Source organism: Geotrypetes seraphini, chromosome 5 (assembly GCF_902459505.1).
Source record: "Geotrypetes seraphini chromosome 5, aGeoSer1.1, whole genome shotgun sequence".
Taxonomy (NCBI): Eukaryota; Metazoa; Chordata; class Amphibia; order Gymnophiona; family Dermophiidae; genus Geotrypetes; species Geotrypetes seraphini.
The window spans coordinates 14,358,047-14,371,997 of record NC_047088.1 but is presented as its reverse complement, the minus strand read 5'-3'; the positions used below and the strand labels follow the sequence as shown (position 1 = coordinate 14,371,997).

Here is a 13,951-nt window from a genome sequence, read left to right as displayed (position 1 = left end):
GGCTACTTCAAATTTGATAGTAGCTGGAGATTTCAATGCTGTTATGGATCCTATTTTGGATAAGAAACCTAGTAAAATTATAAAATCATTAGGGCTAGAAAATTTGATACAATCTTGTGATTTGGTAGATATATGGCGTATTCTTCATTTTAATGATCAGGAATATTCTTTTTGTTCTCAGGTCCATAAATCATTTTCAAGAATTGATTATATATTTGTTTCTAGTAATTTAGCACAAAAAGTTATGAAAGCAGTTATTGATCCTATTATAATTTCTGATCATGCTGGTGTGTGGATTGATCTAAAAAATGATATAAAAACAAATTTTACATCAATTTGGAAATTTGATAATGCCTTACTTGCTGATGAAAATTTTGTAACAGACCTAAAAGTAAAGATGAAAGAGTTTTTTCAAATTAATAGCACAGACAATATGAATATTGAAATTATATGGGATGCTTGTAAAGCTACAATGAGAGGAAACATTATATCATATTCGGCTTTTATGAAAAAACAGCTTAAAAAACAATTTATGGAATTAGAGGAAGAAATTAAATCATTAGAAAAAAAATTAATTATTAAATGGGAAAATGTAGTATTACAAAAACTATTAAAAGTTAAAACTAAATATAATGAACTCTCTTCACAATTTGTTAGAAAAGAAATGTTCTGTCAGCAATTTAGATATTATGGAAACTCAAATAAAGCTGGAAAAATGTTAGCAAATTTTCTTAAAGCAAAAAAAAGAAAAACTAAAATTATTGCAATAAAAGATACAAAAGGTAATACACACACCAGCACTAAAGATATTGTAAAACAATTTCTTGATTTTTATAAGAGTCTATATACTTCAGATTCTTGTGAAAATAAAGAACAAGATGGCTTAGAGTTTTTAAATTCAATTATTGGACCAAATATTCCAGAACATATAAAAGGAAGTTTAGAAGAACATATATCATTAAAAGAAATAGAACTAGCATTGAAATCTCTTAGAGTTGGATCCGCTCCAGGTGGAGATAGATATACTGTTGAATTTTATAAAACATTTCAAAATATTATATTGCCTTATTTATTAAATTTATATCAATATCAGATACATAATGAAAATATATCAGGTACTATGGCAGATTCTGTAATTATTGTCTTACCAAAACCAAACAGGGATCCTACATTGGTTTCAAACTACAGGCCCATATCATTGTTGAATGTAGATGAAAAATTGCTTGCTAAAGTATTAGCATTAAGATTGGCAAAAGCTCTTCCTTTTATTATAGATGTACACCAAACAGGATTCGTTGCTAAAAGACATTCCTCACATAATACCAGACTGGCACTTCATTCTTTAAACTTAGCGAAAACTATGAATGAACCAGCTTTCTTAATATCGTTAGATGCAGAGAAAGCATTTGATAGAGTGGAGTGGAAATTTATGTATCAAGCTTTAAAATGGTTTGGAATAGGTCCCTTTTTTATTAAAATGATTCAAACATTGTATAGCTCTCCTGGAGCAAGATTAAATATAAATAATAACATTTCAGAAAGATTTAACTTGTTACGGGGGGTTAGACAAGGTTGTCCTTTATCTCCCTTACTTTTTGATATTGTTCTTGAACCCTTATTAATTGCAATAAATCAAACTAAGGGAATAAAGGGGATCACATTTTCAAATTGGGAATATAAATTATCTGCATATGCAGATGATATTCTTTTATATTTGAGGAAACCGGAAGATACCATTCCATGTTTATTAAATTTATTAGATAAATTTGGTAAATTTTCTGGATACAAAATAAATTGGGAAAAATCTGAAGTTCTTCCAATTAATGTCCATTGTACCAAAGGATTATTTGATTCATATTCATTCCAATGGAAAGAGGAAGGAATAAAATATTTAGGAATTGTTATTAAAAATACAATTGATGATACAGTAACAGAAAATGAAAAAATTTTATTAAAAAAAATAACAGAAATGTGCGAGCAATGGAATCCTTTACATCTTTCATGGTGGGGAAGAGTTCAAACAATAAAAATGATGATCTTACCTGTGGTTTGTTATCAAATGAGTATGATTCCGATATTTTTTCAGGGGTCATTTTATAAAAAATTAAATAGAATACTTACAAAATTTGTTTGGTTTGGGAAAAGGCCAAGAATCGCTTTAGCAACATTACAAAAAACAATTAGAGAGGGAGGGGTAAATTTTCCAAATTTTTATAGGTATCATCAAGCCTATATTTTAAGACAGGGTATGTATTGGATCCTCCCAGACCTCATGGAGAATGTACCAGACTGGTTATATTTAGAATGGCGACTCCTGTTTCCATTATATCCGGAACATCTTATAAGTATAACAATGCCCAAGAGATATAAAGATCACAGAATTTTATTAGATACATGGAAAACATTAAGATTTATTAGTAATATTACAACAGATCCAATAACTAAATCGTTAAATCAATCCATTTGGGTAAACTCCAGGATCAAAATTGGTGGATTCAAAATAATATGGAAGCAATGGATAATTGCAGGTATACGGTCTTTAAATGATGTTATAGTAAATGGATCCATGCTTAGTTTTTCACAATTGCAACAGAAATTTGGATTGAACATAACACAATATTTTAAATGGATGCAATTGAAGCAAGCCATCCAGGAAGGGTTCCCTGAATGGAAAAATCTTAATACTCAATATAGTTTGCAAATCCTTTGCTTTCAGGCAGATTTTTTGGGACACCAAGCCGCAAAATGGTATAAATTATTATATGGATTTTTAAATAAAAAAAAAAAGAACAGGACTTAGGGACATTTGGAGTATTGAGATAGGACAGACAATTTCTGCAACTCAATGGCAAAAATTTTGGTCCTGGAGAATACATACTACAATGTCAGCATCTATGAGTCAAACATGGTTATTTTTATTACATAGAGTTTTATGGACCCCTACTCGGTTACAAAAAATAGATAGTTCTAAATCTAATAGATGCTGGCATTGTAAGGTAGAAATTGGGACATTAGATCATTTAATCTATTTTTGTCCCTGTATAAATGCCTTTTGGAAAACAATTTGGCCCCAAATTAATATATTATTAGAAAATCATGTTGGACTTACATATGACACAATTTTATTTGGAACAGCAATGAGAACACAGAGTCCAATATCAGCAAACAATAATAAACTTTTATTGATATTAACAGGGGTCGCCATACAACAAATTACTCAAAACTGGAAAGATCATACAAAATTAAATTTCACTTTTTGGTGGAATTCTATTTGCCATATATATAAGATGGAAAAAGCAATAGCGTTACAACATGGTTATATTAAAAAATTTAATAAAATCTGGGGACCATTGGCTCTTTTTTCTAAAGATCAGATATCATAGCACAAGGATAGATCATATAATAGGGGTTAGGGTGGGTACAATATTATAATAACAGATGATTTATAATTTATTGCAAAAGGGGTCTTTATATATGTTTGTATTAAAATATATATTGATGGATATTCAAGTGTATATTGAAAATTATATGTATTATATATTTATCACTTGATGTAAGAAATTTAAAATGAATAAAGAACTTTAAAAAAAAAAAAAAGAAAATGAATAAAGAATTATTAATAAAAAAAATTCAGGTTCGATACCATTGGAAAATTTTAAATGAACATCACTGAGAGACTTCCACTACACACTTGGGGAACTTGTGTATATTCATAAAACAAAATAACCAAGAAAATGACCTACCTCTACAATGTCATCATCAAAAAGCAACCAGAATCCATGGCTCTTCACAATAGTGATGTAGTGCCCTCGATTTGGACCACTGTCAGAAGAATATAGCAAGGGTAATTCAACTAATATACAATATCATAAAAACTCTATGAAAAGAGCAAATATTTACTAAACTAACTTCAGCGCTAAAGGCAAAAGTGGATAACTGAACAAACAGGAAGTGACATACCAACTTAGGTGCTAAAGCACACCCAACGTGCGTTGTACTAGTTTTGCCATCTGTAACTACTAAGGCCCAAATTCTCAACTGGTGCCAATTTTTTTAACTGCACCTAAACTCAGTAAAAAAAAACAACAACCCCATGCCATTGAAACAATGTTTTTAACTGAATTTCAAGGTGCCTAAAAAAATCAGTGCCGGAATTGCACCTCCGTGAGCTAATTAGGCTGCCTAAAAGTACTGTGGGCGTGGCTAACGCCAGAAGTGGTGTTAGGTGGCCTAAAGCACCTAAGTAGGCATGATTTGCGAGAAGCTAGGGGCCAGAAATGTAGGCCTGGAAAACCCTGGCCTACATTTCTGGCGCCTATCTTTTCCAGAGGCGTGATCCTCAATACTGCGCCATTGCATGATTGACACACAATTGGCGGCTGCTTTTTGGGTGGCTGCTGATATTGGCACTGTATAGAAAAAAAAAATTGGGAGGGGGGTTAGGGGGTGAGAAATAAAGAATGGGCAGAAAGTAGCCATGGAAATGGTAGTGTACCTTAGCGCACGTTAACTGGTTAACGCAGAAGTTATTGCTTTCTAAATACCGTATTAATTTTTTTAAATAGCTGCACACAGTAACATTAGCACGCAGCCATAAATGAATCAAATACAAAAAATAGTCTTTTTAATAGCTGTGCATAAAGGAAAGACCTGTGTAAGGGCATGCTAAATTCATTTACTAGCACAGCTTAATAATAGGGTCCCTTAATTATTAAAAACATTTCCAAACCATCAATCTAGCAAAAGCTTTTCTTAGAGAAGAGCTTTACTGCACGATATATCACCAGATGTGTTAATTATGACACATGTTTTAAACCGCCCCCCCCAGCCTCAGCGGTAACACTTCCGACACTCATAGGAATTCTATGAGCATCGAAGCTGTTTCCTCTGCAGTTGGCGCTAAAAATCACACTATGGTTTTGTAAAAGGAGGGGAAGACTGCATATTTAAAAATAGCCAGATTTAAGCACAGTCTTAAAAGTGCGAGGGGAGGGGATTTCATAAAAGAATGCCCATGTGAAAATGTCACACTACAGGAGGGGGCCAGTAGGGCTAGAAAACCCAGAGGAAAAGCGGGGGAGTGGGGTGGCGGAAATGTGGGGAAACCGAAAGCTACAAGGATAAAGGCTGAGGGCAAAGCAGAAGCACAGGGAACAGGAGAACTGCCCGAAATTCAAGGGGAGGCGGCCCAGGTAAATACGGAGGTGGAGGAAAAACGACGGGACCTGCGGTGCTTATACACAAATGCAAGAAGCCTCATGGCCAAGATGGGTGAACTAGAGGTCGTAGCCAAGGGGGAGGACCTGGATATAATTGGAATTACAGAAACATGGTGGACAGAGGAGAATCAATGGGATGTGGCGCTGCCGGGGTACAAGCTATACAGGAGGGACAGGACCCACAAGAAGGGGGGAGGCATAGCACTATATATAAAGGACTCTATCTACTCGGTCGGGATGGATATGGCAAAGAAGGCAGAAGAGCTGGAATCGCTATGGGTCAAATTGCCGGGAAACAAGTGTGCAGGCATAAAACTGGGGCTGTACTATCGCCCACCTGGTACGCCGGAGGAAATCGGACACGACTTGGAAGCTGAACTGAGACAAGAATGCAGGACTGGAAGTGTAACAGTGATGGGGGACTTCAACTACCCGGGGATTGACTGGAGTACGGGTCACTCCAACTGCACTAGGGAAACAGGATTTGTAGAAGCTGTGAGGGACTGCTTCATGGAGCAACTAGTCAGGGAACCGACGCGAGGGAGTGCTACTCTTGACCTCATCCTAAATGGATTAGGGGGGCCTGCAAGAGGGGTAGAAGTGGGAGGACCACTAGGCAACAGTGACCACAACGTGATCCGATTCACATTAGAAAGGGGGACACCCACAGTAAGGAGGACCGCAACAACTGCGCTCAACTTCAGGAAAGGGAACTATGTTGCTATGAGGGAAATGGTGGGGAGGAAGCTCAAAAACATCCTTAGGATGGAGACTGTAGGAAGCGCCTGGACCCTATTCAGGGACACCCTGCAGGAAGCACAAAGAATGTACGTCCCAAGTTTCAGGAAAGGCGGCAAGAACAAGCGGTCAAAGGACCCGGTTTGGATCTCAACAGAAGTAAAGAGGGCAATAAATGACAAGAAAGTGTCCTTCCGGAGATGGAAAAAGGACCCAACGGAGGAAAATCACCAGGCGCACAGGAAATGCCAAAAGGAATGCCACCGAGAGGTTAGAAAAGCAAAAGGGAAATACGAAGAGGGGCTGGCCAGGGAGGCGAAAAACTTCAAGGCATTCTTCAGTTCCGTAAAGGGGAAGCGACCAGCGAGAGAGGAGGTGGGGCCGTTGGACGATGGGGATAGGAAGGGAGTGATTAAGGAGGATAAAGAGGTAGCTGAGAGGTTGAACACGTTCTTCTCGTCGGTTTTCACGAGAGAAGACACATCTAATATACCGGACTCAGAGGAGCTCATGAGTGGGGAACAGGCTGAAAAATTAGAACACATAGAGGTAAGTAAGGAGGATGTCCTCAAACAGATAGACAGGTTAAAATGCGGCAAATCGCCGGGCCCGGACGGGATCCACCCAAGGGTTCTGAAAGAACTAAGACAAGAAATAGCGGGCACAATCCAGCATGTTTGCAACCTATCCTTGAAAACTGGAGAGGTACCAGAGGACTGGAAATTGGCGAATGTCACACCTATCTTCAAGAAGGGATCGAGGGGTGACCCCGGGAACTACAGGCCGGTAAGCCTGACTTCAATTATAGGGAAGATGGTGGAAGCTATGATCAAGGACGGTATTTGCGAGCACATCGAGAGACATGGCCTACTGAGAACAAGCCAGCATGGATTCTGTAAGGGAAGGTCATGCTTAACGAACCTTCTGTACTTCTTTGAGGGAATAAGCAGTCGGGTGGACAATGGGGAACCTATAGACATCATTTACCTTGATTTTCAAAAGGCTTTCGACAAGGTGCCACATGAAAGGCTGCTTAGGAAGCTGTGGAACCACGGGGTGGGAGGGGATGTGCACAGATGGATCGAGCACTGGTTGTCGGGTAGACTGCAGAGGGTCGGAGTAAAGGGTCAATATTCTGACTGGCGGGGAGTCACGAGCGGTGTGCCACAGGGATCGGTGCTGGGGCCGTTACTCTTCAACATATTTATCAATGACCTGGAAAAGGAGGCAAAGTGCGAGGTTATAAAATTTGCAGACGATACCAAACTGTGCGGCAGAGTTAGGTCCAGGGAGGAGTGTGAGGACCTGCAAAGGGACCTGAACAAGCTGGAAGACTGGGCAAACAAATGGCAAATGAGCTTTAACGTGGAAAAATGCAAGGTCATGCATATAGGGAAAAAGAACCCGTTGTTCAACTACAAATTGGGGGGGGGCAATGTTGAGAGACAGCAGTCTTGAGAGAGACTTGGGTGTGCTGGTGGATGCATCACTGAAGCCATCTGCACAGTGCGCAGCAGCCTCGAAAAGAGCCAACAGAATGCTGGGCATCATAAAGAGGGGCATAACAACCAGGACGCGGGAAGTCATCATGCCATTGTATCGAGCGATGGTGCGTCCACATCTGGAATACTGTGTTCAATATTGGTCGCCGTACCTCAAGAAGGACATGGCGGTACTTGAGAGAGTCCAAAGGAGAGCAACGAAGCTGGTAAGAGGGCTGGAACACTGCCCATACGCCGAGAGGTTGGATAGGCTGGGGCTCTTCTCTCTGGAAAAAAGGAGGCTCAGGGGAGATATGATAGAGACCTTCAAGATCATGAGGGGCATAGAGAGGGTGGATAGGGACAGATTCTTCAGGCTGAAGGGGTCAACAGGCACGAGGGGGCATTCGGAGAAACTGAAGGGAGATAGGTTCAGAACAAATGCAAGGAAGTTTTTTTTTCACCCAAAGGGTCGTGGACACTTGGAATGCGCTACCGGAGGAAGTGATCAGGCAGAGTACGGTACAAGGATTCAAACAGGGATTGGACAGATTCCTGAGGGATAGGGGGATCGTGGGATACTGAGAGAGGTGCTGAGATGTAACACAGGTATAGAAAGCTAACCAGGGGTCGCGGCCTGCTCTGGTCGTGCATGTGCAAGACCGGAGGGTGGGGACTTCAATGGGAAGATAGAACTCAATGGGAAACCAAGGTGGCAAGGGGGCCCCTTCTGGTGACTCAGACAGGCCGTGACCTGTTCGGGCCGCCGCGGGAGCGGACTGCCGGGCGGGATGGACCTATGGTCTGACCCGGCGGAGGCACTGCTTATGTTCTTATGTTCTTATGTAATTAGAGGCATCTAATTTGAGCCATTCATTTCACTAACATAGTGGCAAAATAGAAATATTTTAAAATGAACGAATGTCACTCTTTACAAATGTTCACAAGAACCACCACATTTTGCTCAATTGTTCTGTTCATATGTATATATATATATATATATATATATATATATATACAAATTTATACTACCATGCATTCACTTGAAAAAAATAACTATACTCAATAAAAAGTAGACTGATTATTCAGTGCCTCCTAGCCATTCGAGCTGCAACACTCGACCTCCAACTCTACAACCTATTGACCTCGACCACAAACTACAAAACCTTCAAAAAAGAAATAAAAACCCTTCTATTCAAAAAAACACATAAAACCGAACTAACTCAATCAGAAATGTCCCAAGCATCACCTGCAACTACTCGATATGTACTTCTAATACCATGACAATTCAAATGTAATCCTTAGCAACTCAAAGAAATGTACAAACTACTCCCTAAATACTTCTAATGTCCTGACAAACACTTGTAATCCGCCTTGAACCACAAGGTAACGGCGGAATAGAAATCCCTAATGTAATGTAATAATGGTATTCAAATAAAAATCTGGAAGATTTTAAAATCCAAATTCCCATACCTCGTGGGGATGGGCTGATTTCATCAATAACTGTAAAACCAGGCTTATATATGAGCTTATATATGAGCGTTATTATTCAGGTCTGATACAGACCATTTAACTTTTCTCAGGAACGCTATCTTCATGGCTCAGTCCACACTATGGCTTTTCTAACTGATTCTCTGAAGAAGTACTAACGAAACGGATCCGTCAGAGTCAGTTTTTATGCCACCAAGATAAGTGGTTTCTATGTTTCATGAATTTTTTGATAGTACAAACACTCAATTCCAATGATAAATTTTGAAATCTTTATCTATTTATGATTAAACTACTATTTTTGCACAAAATTGCCATTTTGTACAAAACTTTTTATATGACCTCATAAAACTCCATTATTAACTTTGACAATCACAATAACTTTATTTATACAAAATTATAAAATTTACTGAAATTTTTTAAAAATAGATCAATTATAGCACTTAATGAATTATTGCATTCATTTAAAAAGGATGGAGGCGGACCAATGATTGAAACCATAACACTGCATTTGTCAATAGCTTTTGGCCTTTATGAGATGCAGCGATACGGTCTGAGGTTTTGCCTTCTTCCATTTATGATCTATCAGTGCAATTGAATTGACAAAGTTAATTTTTGCTTCATTCCACTTTTTTTGTGTATTATATATGAACCCTGCCAGAAGAAAAAAAAATTCACGAGACAGATGAGTATCATCTTGACAATGGCAAATTCTAAAATCTTCAGATAATAAACCAAACGTGAGGGTTACATCCTCTGTTCAGTAGGGTAATTCAAAATAGAGAATGACACAGTGACAAAATTCATCACCGTTCCCGTCCCCGCGGATAACCGTGGGAAACCATCTTCATGGCATTCTTTAAGGAGAGAGGGAAGAATCAGAGTATGAATGGCCACAACCACTGACCCACAAGCTTTGCTTTGAAGAATGCTGAGATTGAGCAGCAACATTCCAGAGCAGATATTGTGATGTCATAATGCCTCAATCCATCAGTGCCTAAGAGCTAATCACATCAGTGATGTCACAATGGCTTCATTATCCTTGGCTCACATAAGAATCAGAGTATGAATGGCCACAACCACTGACCCGCAAGCTTTGCTTTGAAGAATGCTGGTGTAGAAGGACTGAGGTTGAAATAGACACTAGAAAATGACAAGGGATTATTTCCCGCGGTTATCCGCGGGGACGGGGACGGTGATGAATTTTGTCACCGTGTCATTCTCTAATTCAAAACTCTGCATCCATGACCAAGCACTTCAGCATGGCCAACTCTCTATTTGACGAAACAACAAAGTTCAGCTAGGAGAAAAAGACCTGATTTATTGATTACAGGCCCAAGGTTATTCTGGTGAAGAGATACCTGCCACAGTGAACCACCACAGCCACAAGGTCATACATTCTGTCAGGATTGGTAGCATCTCCTGAAGTGTTGAAAAGTCGGAGCTCCAGGGGAAAGACCACACGGTAGGAGAGTTTAGTATACCGATGTAGCTGGTCCATATACTTAAATCTTTTTAAGTGCAAAGCGAGAATCATGGGCAGCTTCTTTACTCGCATTCTGAATTCAGAGAGACAGAGGGAACAGGAGACAATAACATTAAAAATTTTACTGAAATTATACTTTTTGTACGCCAAAAGATTCTTCCCTGGATCTCGTGTGTTTCACCCTGCATCCAGAGGTCCTGTATCACTCTGCCACTATTCTGCAATCCATGTTCTCACTTTTCATGCTTTAAACTGAGTCCAGGACCACCCCTCCCCATACCAGTCACATTTCCAGTAGCCTATTTACCACACTCTCCCCTTGTCAGTAGTGTTTAAAAATAAACAGTTTTGTCTCCTTTATTTACAGTGTCCTTAGGGAAACAATATTTGAGAAAATTATTTAATCAGCAATAGTACTAGACTTCTTGGCTGAAAAAGCACCAGAATGCTTGGACCCTTAGTTTTGCACATATGCTATTCATTTGTGGGTCAAGCAATACCAACACCACCACTACTTTAAAAGATTTATTGAAAGCTGTAGCCGAAGGGTTTTATGAAATACGAGCAACTTAAAAAAACACAACCCTAAACCAACCCCATTACAATGATACTGCTTGATCCTCAATGTCTGAGAGCAAGCATGTTTTCACTTAGAGATTATATGCTTAGAATATTCTCCAACTCGTTTTCTGTGCTCATCTCAGAAGAACCTGTTCCAATTACCATCACTGGATAACGTGAAATTGACTGGAACAAGAAAAAAAGAACATTTTGTTATGTGGGCCCGTGTTTGTGGAAAACTGCAATCTATAAATAGCTACCATATATACTCAAATATAAACCGAAATTTTGGGGCCTAAAAATGGCTCACAAATGAGGGGATCGATTTATATTCAAGTCTGCAGCTGTGTACCCCGCCCCCCCCTTCCTGGACCTGCCTTAAGCTCTGGTGGTCCAGTGGTAAACTGGGACGGGAGCGATCCCTCCCACATCCTGTCCCAGCTGACTCAGCCTCCCTGCCTCTCAGACATCTGCAGCCTACCTTAAGAGCCTTGGTAGTCCAGCAGTGAACCAGAGCAGGAGTGATCTTCCTACACTCCTTCCCTATGCAGACAGCTATTAAAAATGGCTGCTGTGAGTTCAGAGTTGACCAGGACAGAACACAGGAGGGCTCTCTCCTGTCCTGGCTCACTGCTGGATCAGCAGAGCTTAAGGCAGGACTGGGGAGTGGCCTGCAATGGGAGGGGGTGAGCTGGGTGCAAAGCCTGGCAGGACACTTGAATATAAACCCTCAGTTTATATTTGAGTTAACCTTGTTCCCACCCCTTAGGAGAAAATAGGTTACCTCGATTTACATTTGGAAGGGTTTATATTTGGAGTATATATGGTATTTAGGCTTTCAAAACCTATTGAAAACCTGCCTTTCAATGACAATTTTTTCTGCTTAGATGAGTAAATTATGTACGATGACTAGGGATCGGGGATTGGGACTATTGGGAAACTGACGTTATATAATTACTCCATCTTAACACAGTTGAAGAGAACCTGGAATAAGCACACAGGAAAGTCAAGTATCAATTGAGGAGCATGACAATGCTCCAGGACTGAACTGAGCAGATCAGACAGGCCTAGAAATCCCTATCTGTTCTATTTTGTGTTTCTGTGCTGTCATTCTTTTTAAATGTACTGAGAAACATTGTGCAGCCTGGGGATTAGTTTCACTGCCAATGACAGTCTGGTTGAAAAGATGAGCTGAGTCTAATAAACAATAGGACAGAACCAGTCAATTCATTTCAACTCTCAATTCTGAGAGCTTCCAAGGAGAATATGAAAAACTAGTTTAAGAAAAAAATTGGCTTTTTAAAACTATAAATCGCTTTTCTACTGTTTGTCTAATAAAGAAGAGCAGGGTCTGAGGACACTCCCTTCTTGGCTTTTTAGTTGAGACAGAAAGCCTTTTCAATATGGGAGTGATAATGTCCAGCCACAAAACCCCACTGGGAACAATACAACCACTGCTCATACAGAAGGAATAAATACTGTTAAAAAAAAAAATAAAAACACACCAAACCAAAAGACACGACTATGGCCCAGATTCTCTAAAAGACAGCAATTCAATCGCTGTTGGCTGATTCCTGGCCGATTTTAAAACAGCGATTGATTCACTATCTTGTTTGCATGCAAATCATTTATATGCAAACTCCCCGACTCTATCGCTCAGTGAGAAATTGAGTTGGGGAGAGCCCTGTCACTGCTATCAAGGCTCCTGTCAATCGCCATCAACTTATGACAGGAGGGATGCCCACTCCTTCCTGCCACCTGATGCTCCGTAAATCGCGCTGCTTAAACATATGGCAGGAGGGATGCCAGGTCCCTCCTGCCATCGGCCTCCTCCGCCGCAGCCGGCTGAACACTATCCCTGGCTGCCTGTGAAAACACCCATATTTGTTTAGCCAATCAGGGACTTCCTTAGGCTCAGCCCTAAGGAAGTCCCTGATTGGCTCAGGCACCTCCCAAGGGAGGAGCCCAAGACGCCTGAGCCAATCAGGGCCTTAGGCCCCTCCCCATTAGAGAGTTGCACGGGGACAGAAATCCCATCCATCCCCGCCCGTCCCCGCCAGGATCCTCTCCGTCCCCACCCGTCCCCGTCAGGATCCTCTCCTTCCCCACCCATCCCCGCAAGGAATTACCTCCATCCCTGCCCGTCCCCATAAAAAGCAGCAATTACTTCCAACAGGATCATCAATTCCACAGTTTCTTTTGCTGTTTTCCTTGTGGAATCTCTTTGGTGGAACCCTTTTTTTGTTTTCTGTTCAGGTAAATTAACTTATAAACCCCCTCTTTTACTAAGGCTGACATGTCCATTATATTATATGGACGAACCCTGCTTCCAAAGCCTTCCATCCCTGTGGGAGTCCCGTTGGCTAGAGGGGGGTCCCCGTGGGAGTCCCGTGGGTTAGGGGGGATTCCCGCGATCCCCGTTCCCATGCAGATCTCTACTCCCCGTGCATCACACGATGCACCGGAGAGGGACCCAAGGCCTCAGAAGCATCATGGGAGGCATTGGAGCAGGAGGGATTAAGCACCCCTGCTGCTCCGTTACCGGTATGGGGAGGAAGGGGTAGTGGGAAGGGGACCGAATGGGGAGTTGGTGTCCCTTGGGTGGCAGAGGGAGCTGGCATCCCTCCTGCCGTTTGTTTTTGGGGGGTGCATAAACCTGGGGGGGGGCAGTTAAAACCATGGGCTGGCAATGCGTTTTACAGAATATATTAAAAAGGAAGAATTCCTTTTTTATGTTTTCTGCAAATGCGTATTGCCAGCCCGTGGTTTTAAAGGGCAGGAAAGTCGGTAAGAAGCGACTGGTCCTCAGCAGTCGCTTCACTTCGGATTGGCAAGCCCAATTGGTCTTCCTTCTTCTGTTTAGTGAATTGCTGCCTTTCTACTTTGCATGCTGTTTCCTCTCATTTGCATGTGCGGATCGGGTCGGAGGCTGGTCGGTACACAGGTTAGTGAATCGGGTTGGAGAGAAATCGGGTCGC

The 13,951-nt window shown here is 40.8% G+C and overlaps 1 protein-coding gene across 1 annotated transcript in view; it reads right to left on the bottom strand.

Annotated features, from left to right (window-relative positions):
• The window catches only part of LOC117360815 (ubiquitin carboxyl-terminal hydrolase 12-like), a 71,125-nt gene that overhangs the window by 14,071 nt on the left and 43,103 nt on the right, over positions 1-13,951 (bottom strand). The window contains exons 7-8 of the mRNA XM_033945252.1: positions 10,288-10,485; positions 3,744-3,822 (exon numbers count right to left, since the gene is read on the bottom strand). Of these exons, the coding sequence (XP_033801143.1) occupies positions 3,744-3,822; positions 10,288-10,485 (277 nt within the window). The remainder of the gene's footprint in view (positions 1-3,743; positions 3,823-10,287; positions 10,486-13,951) is intronic.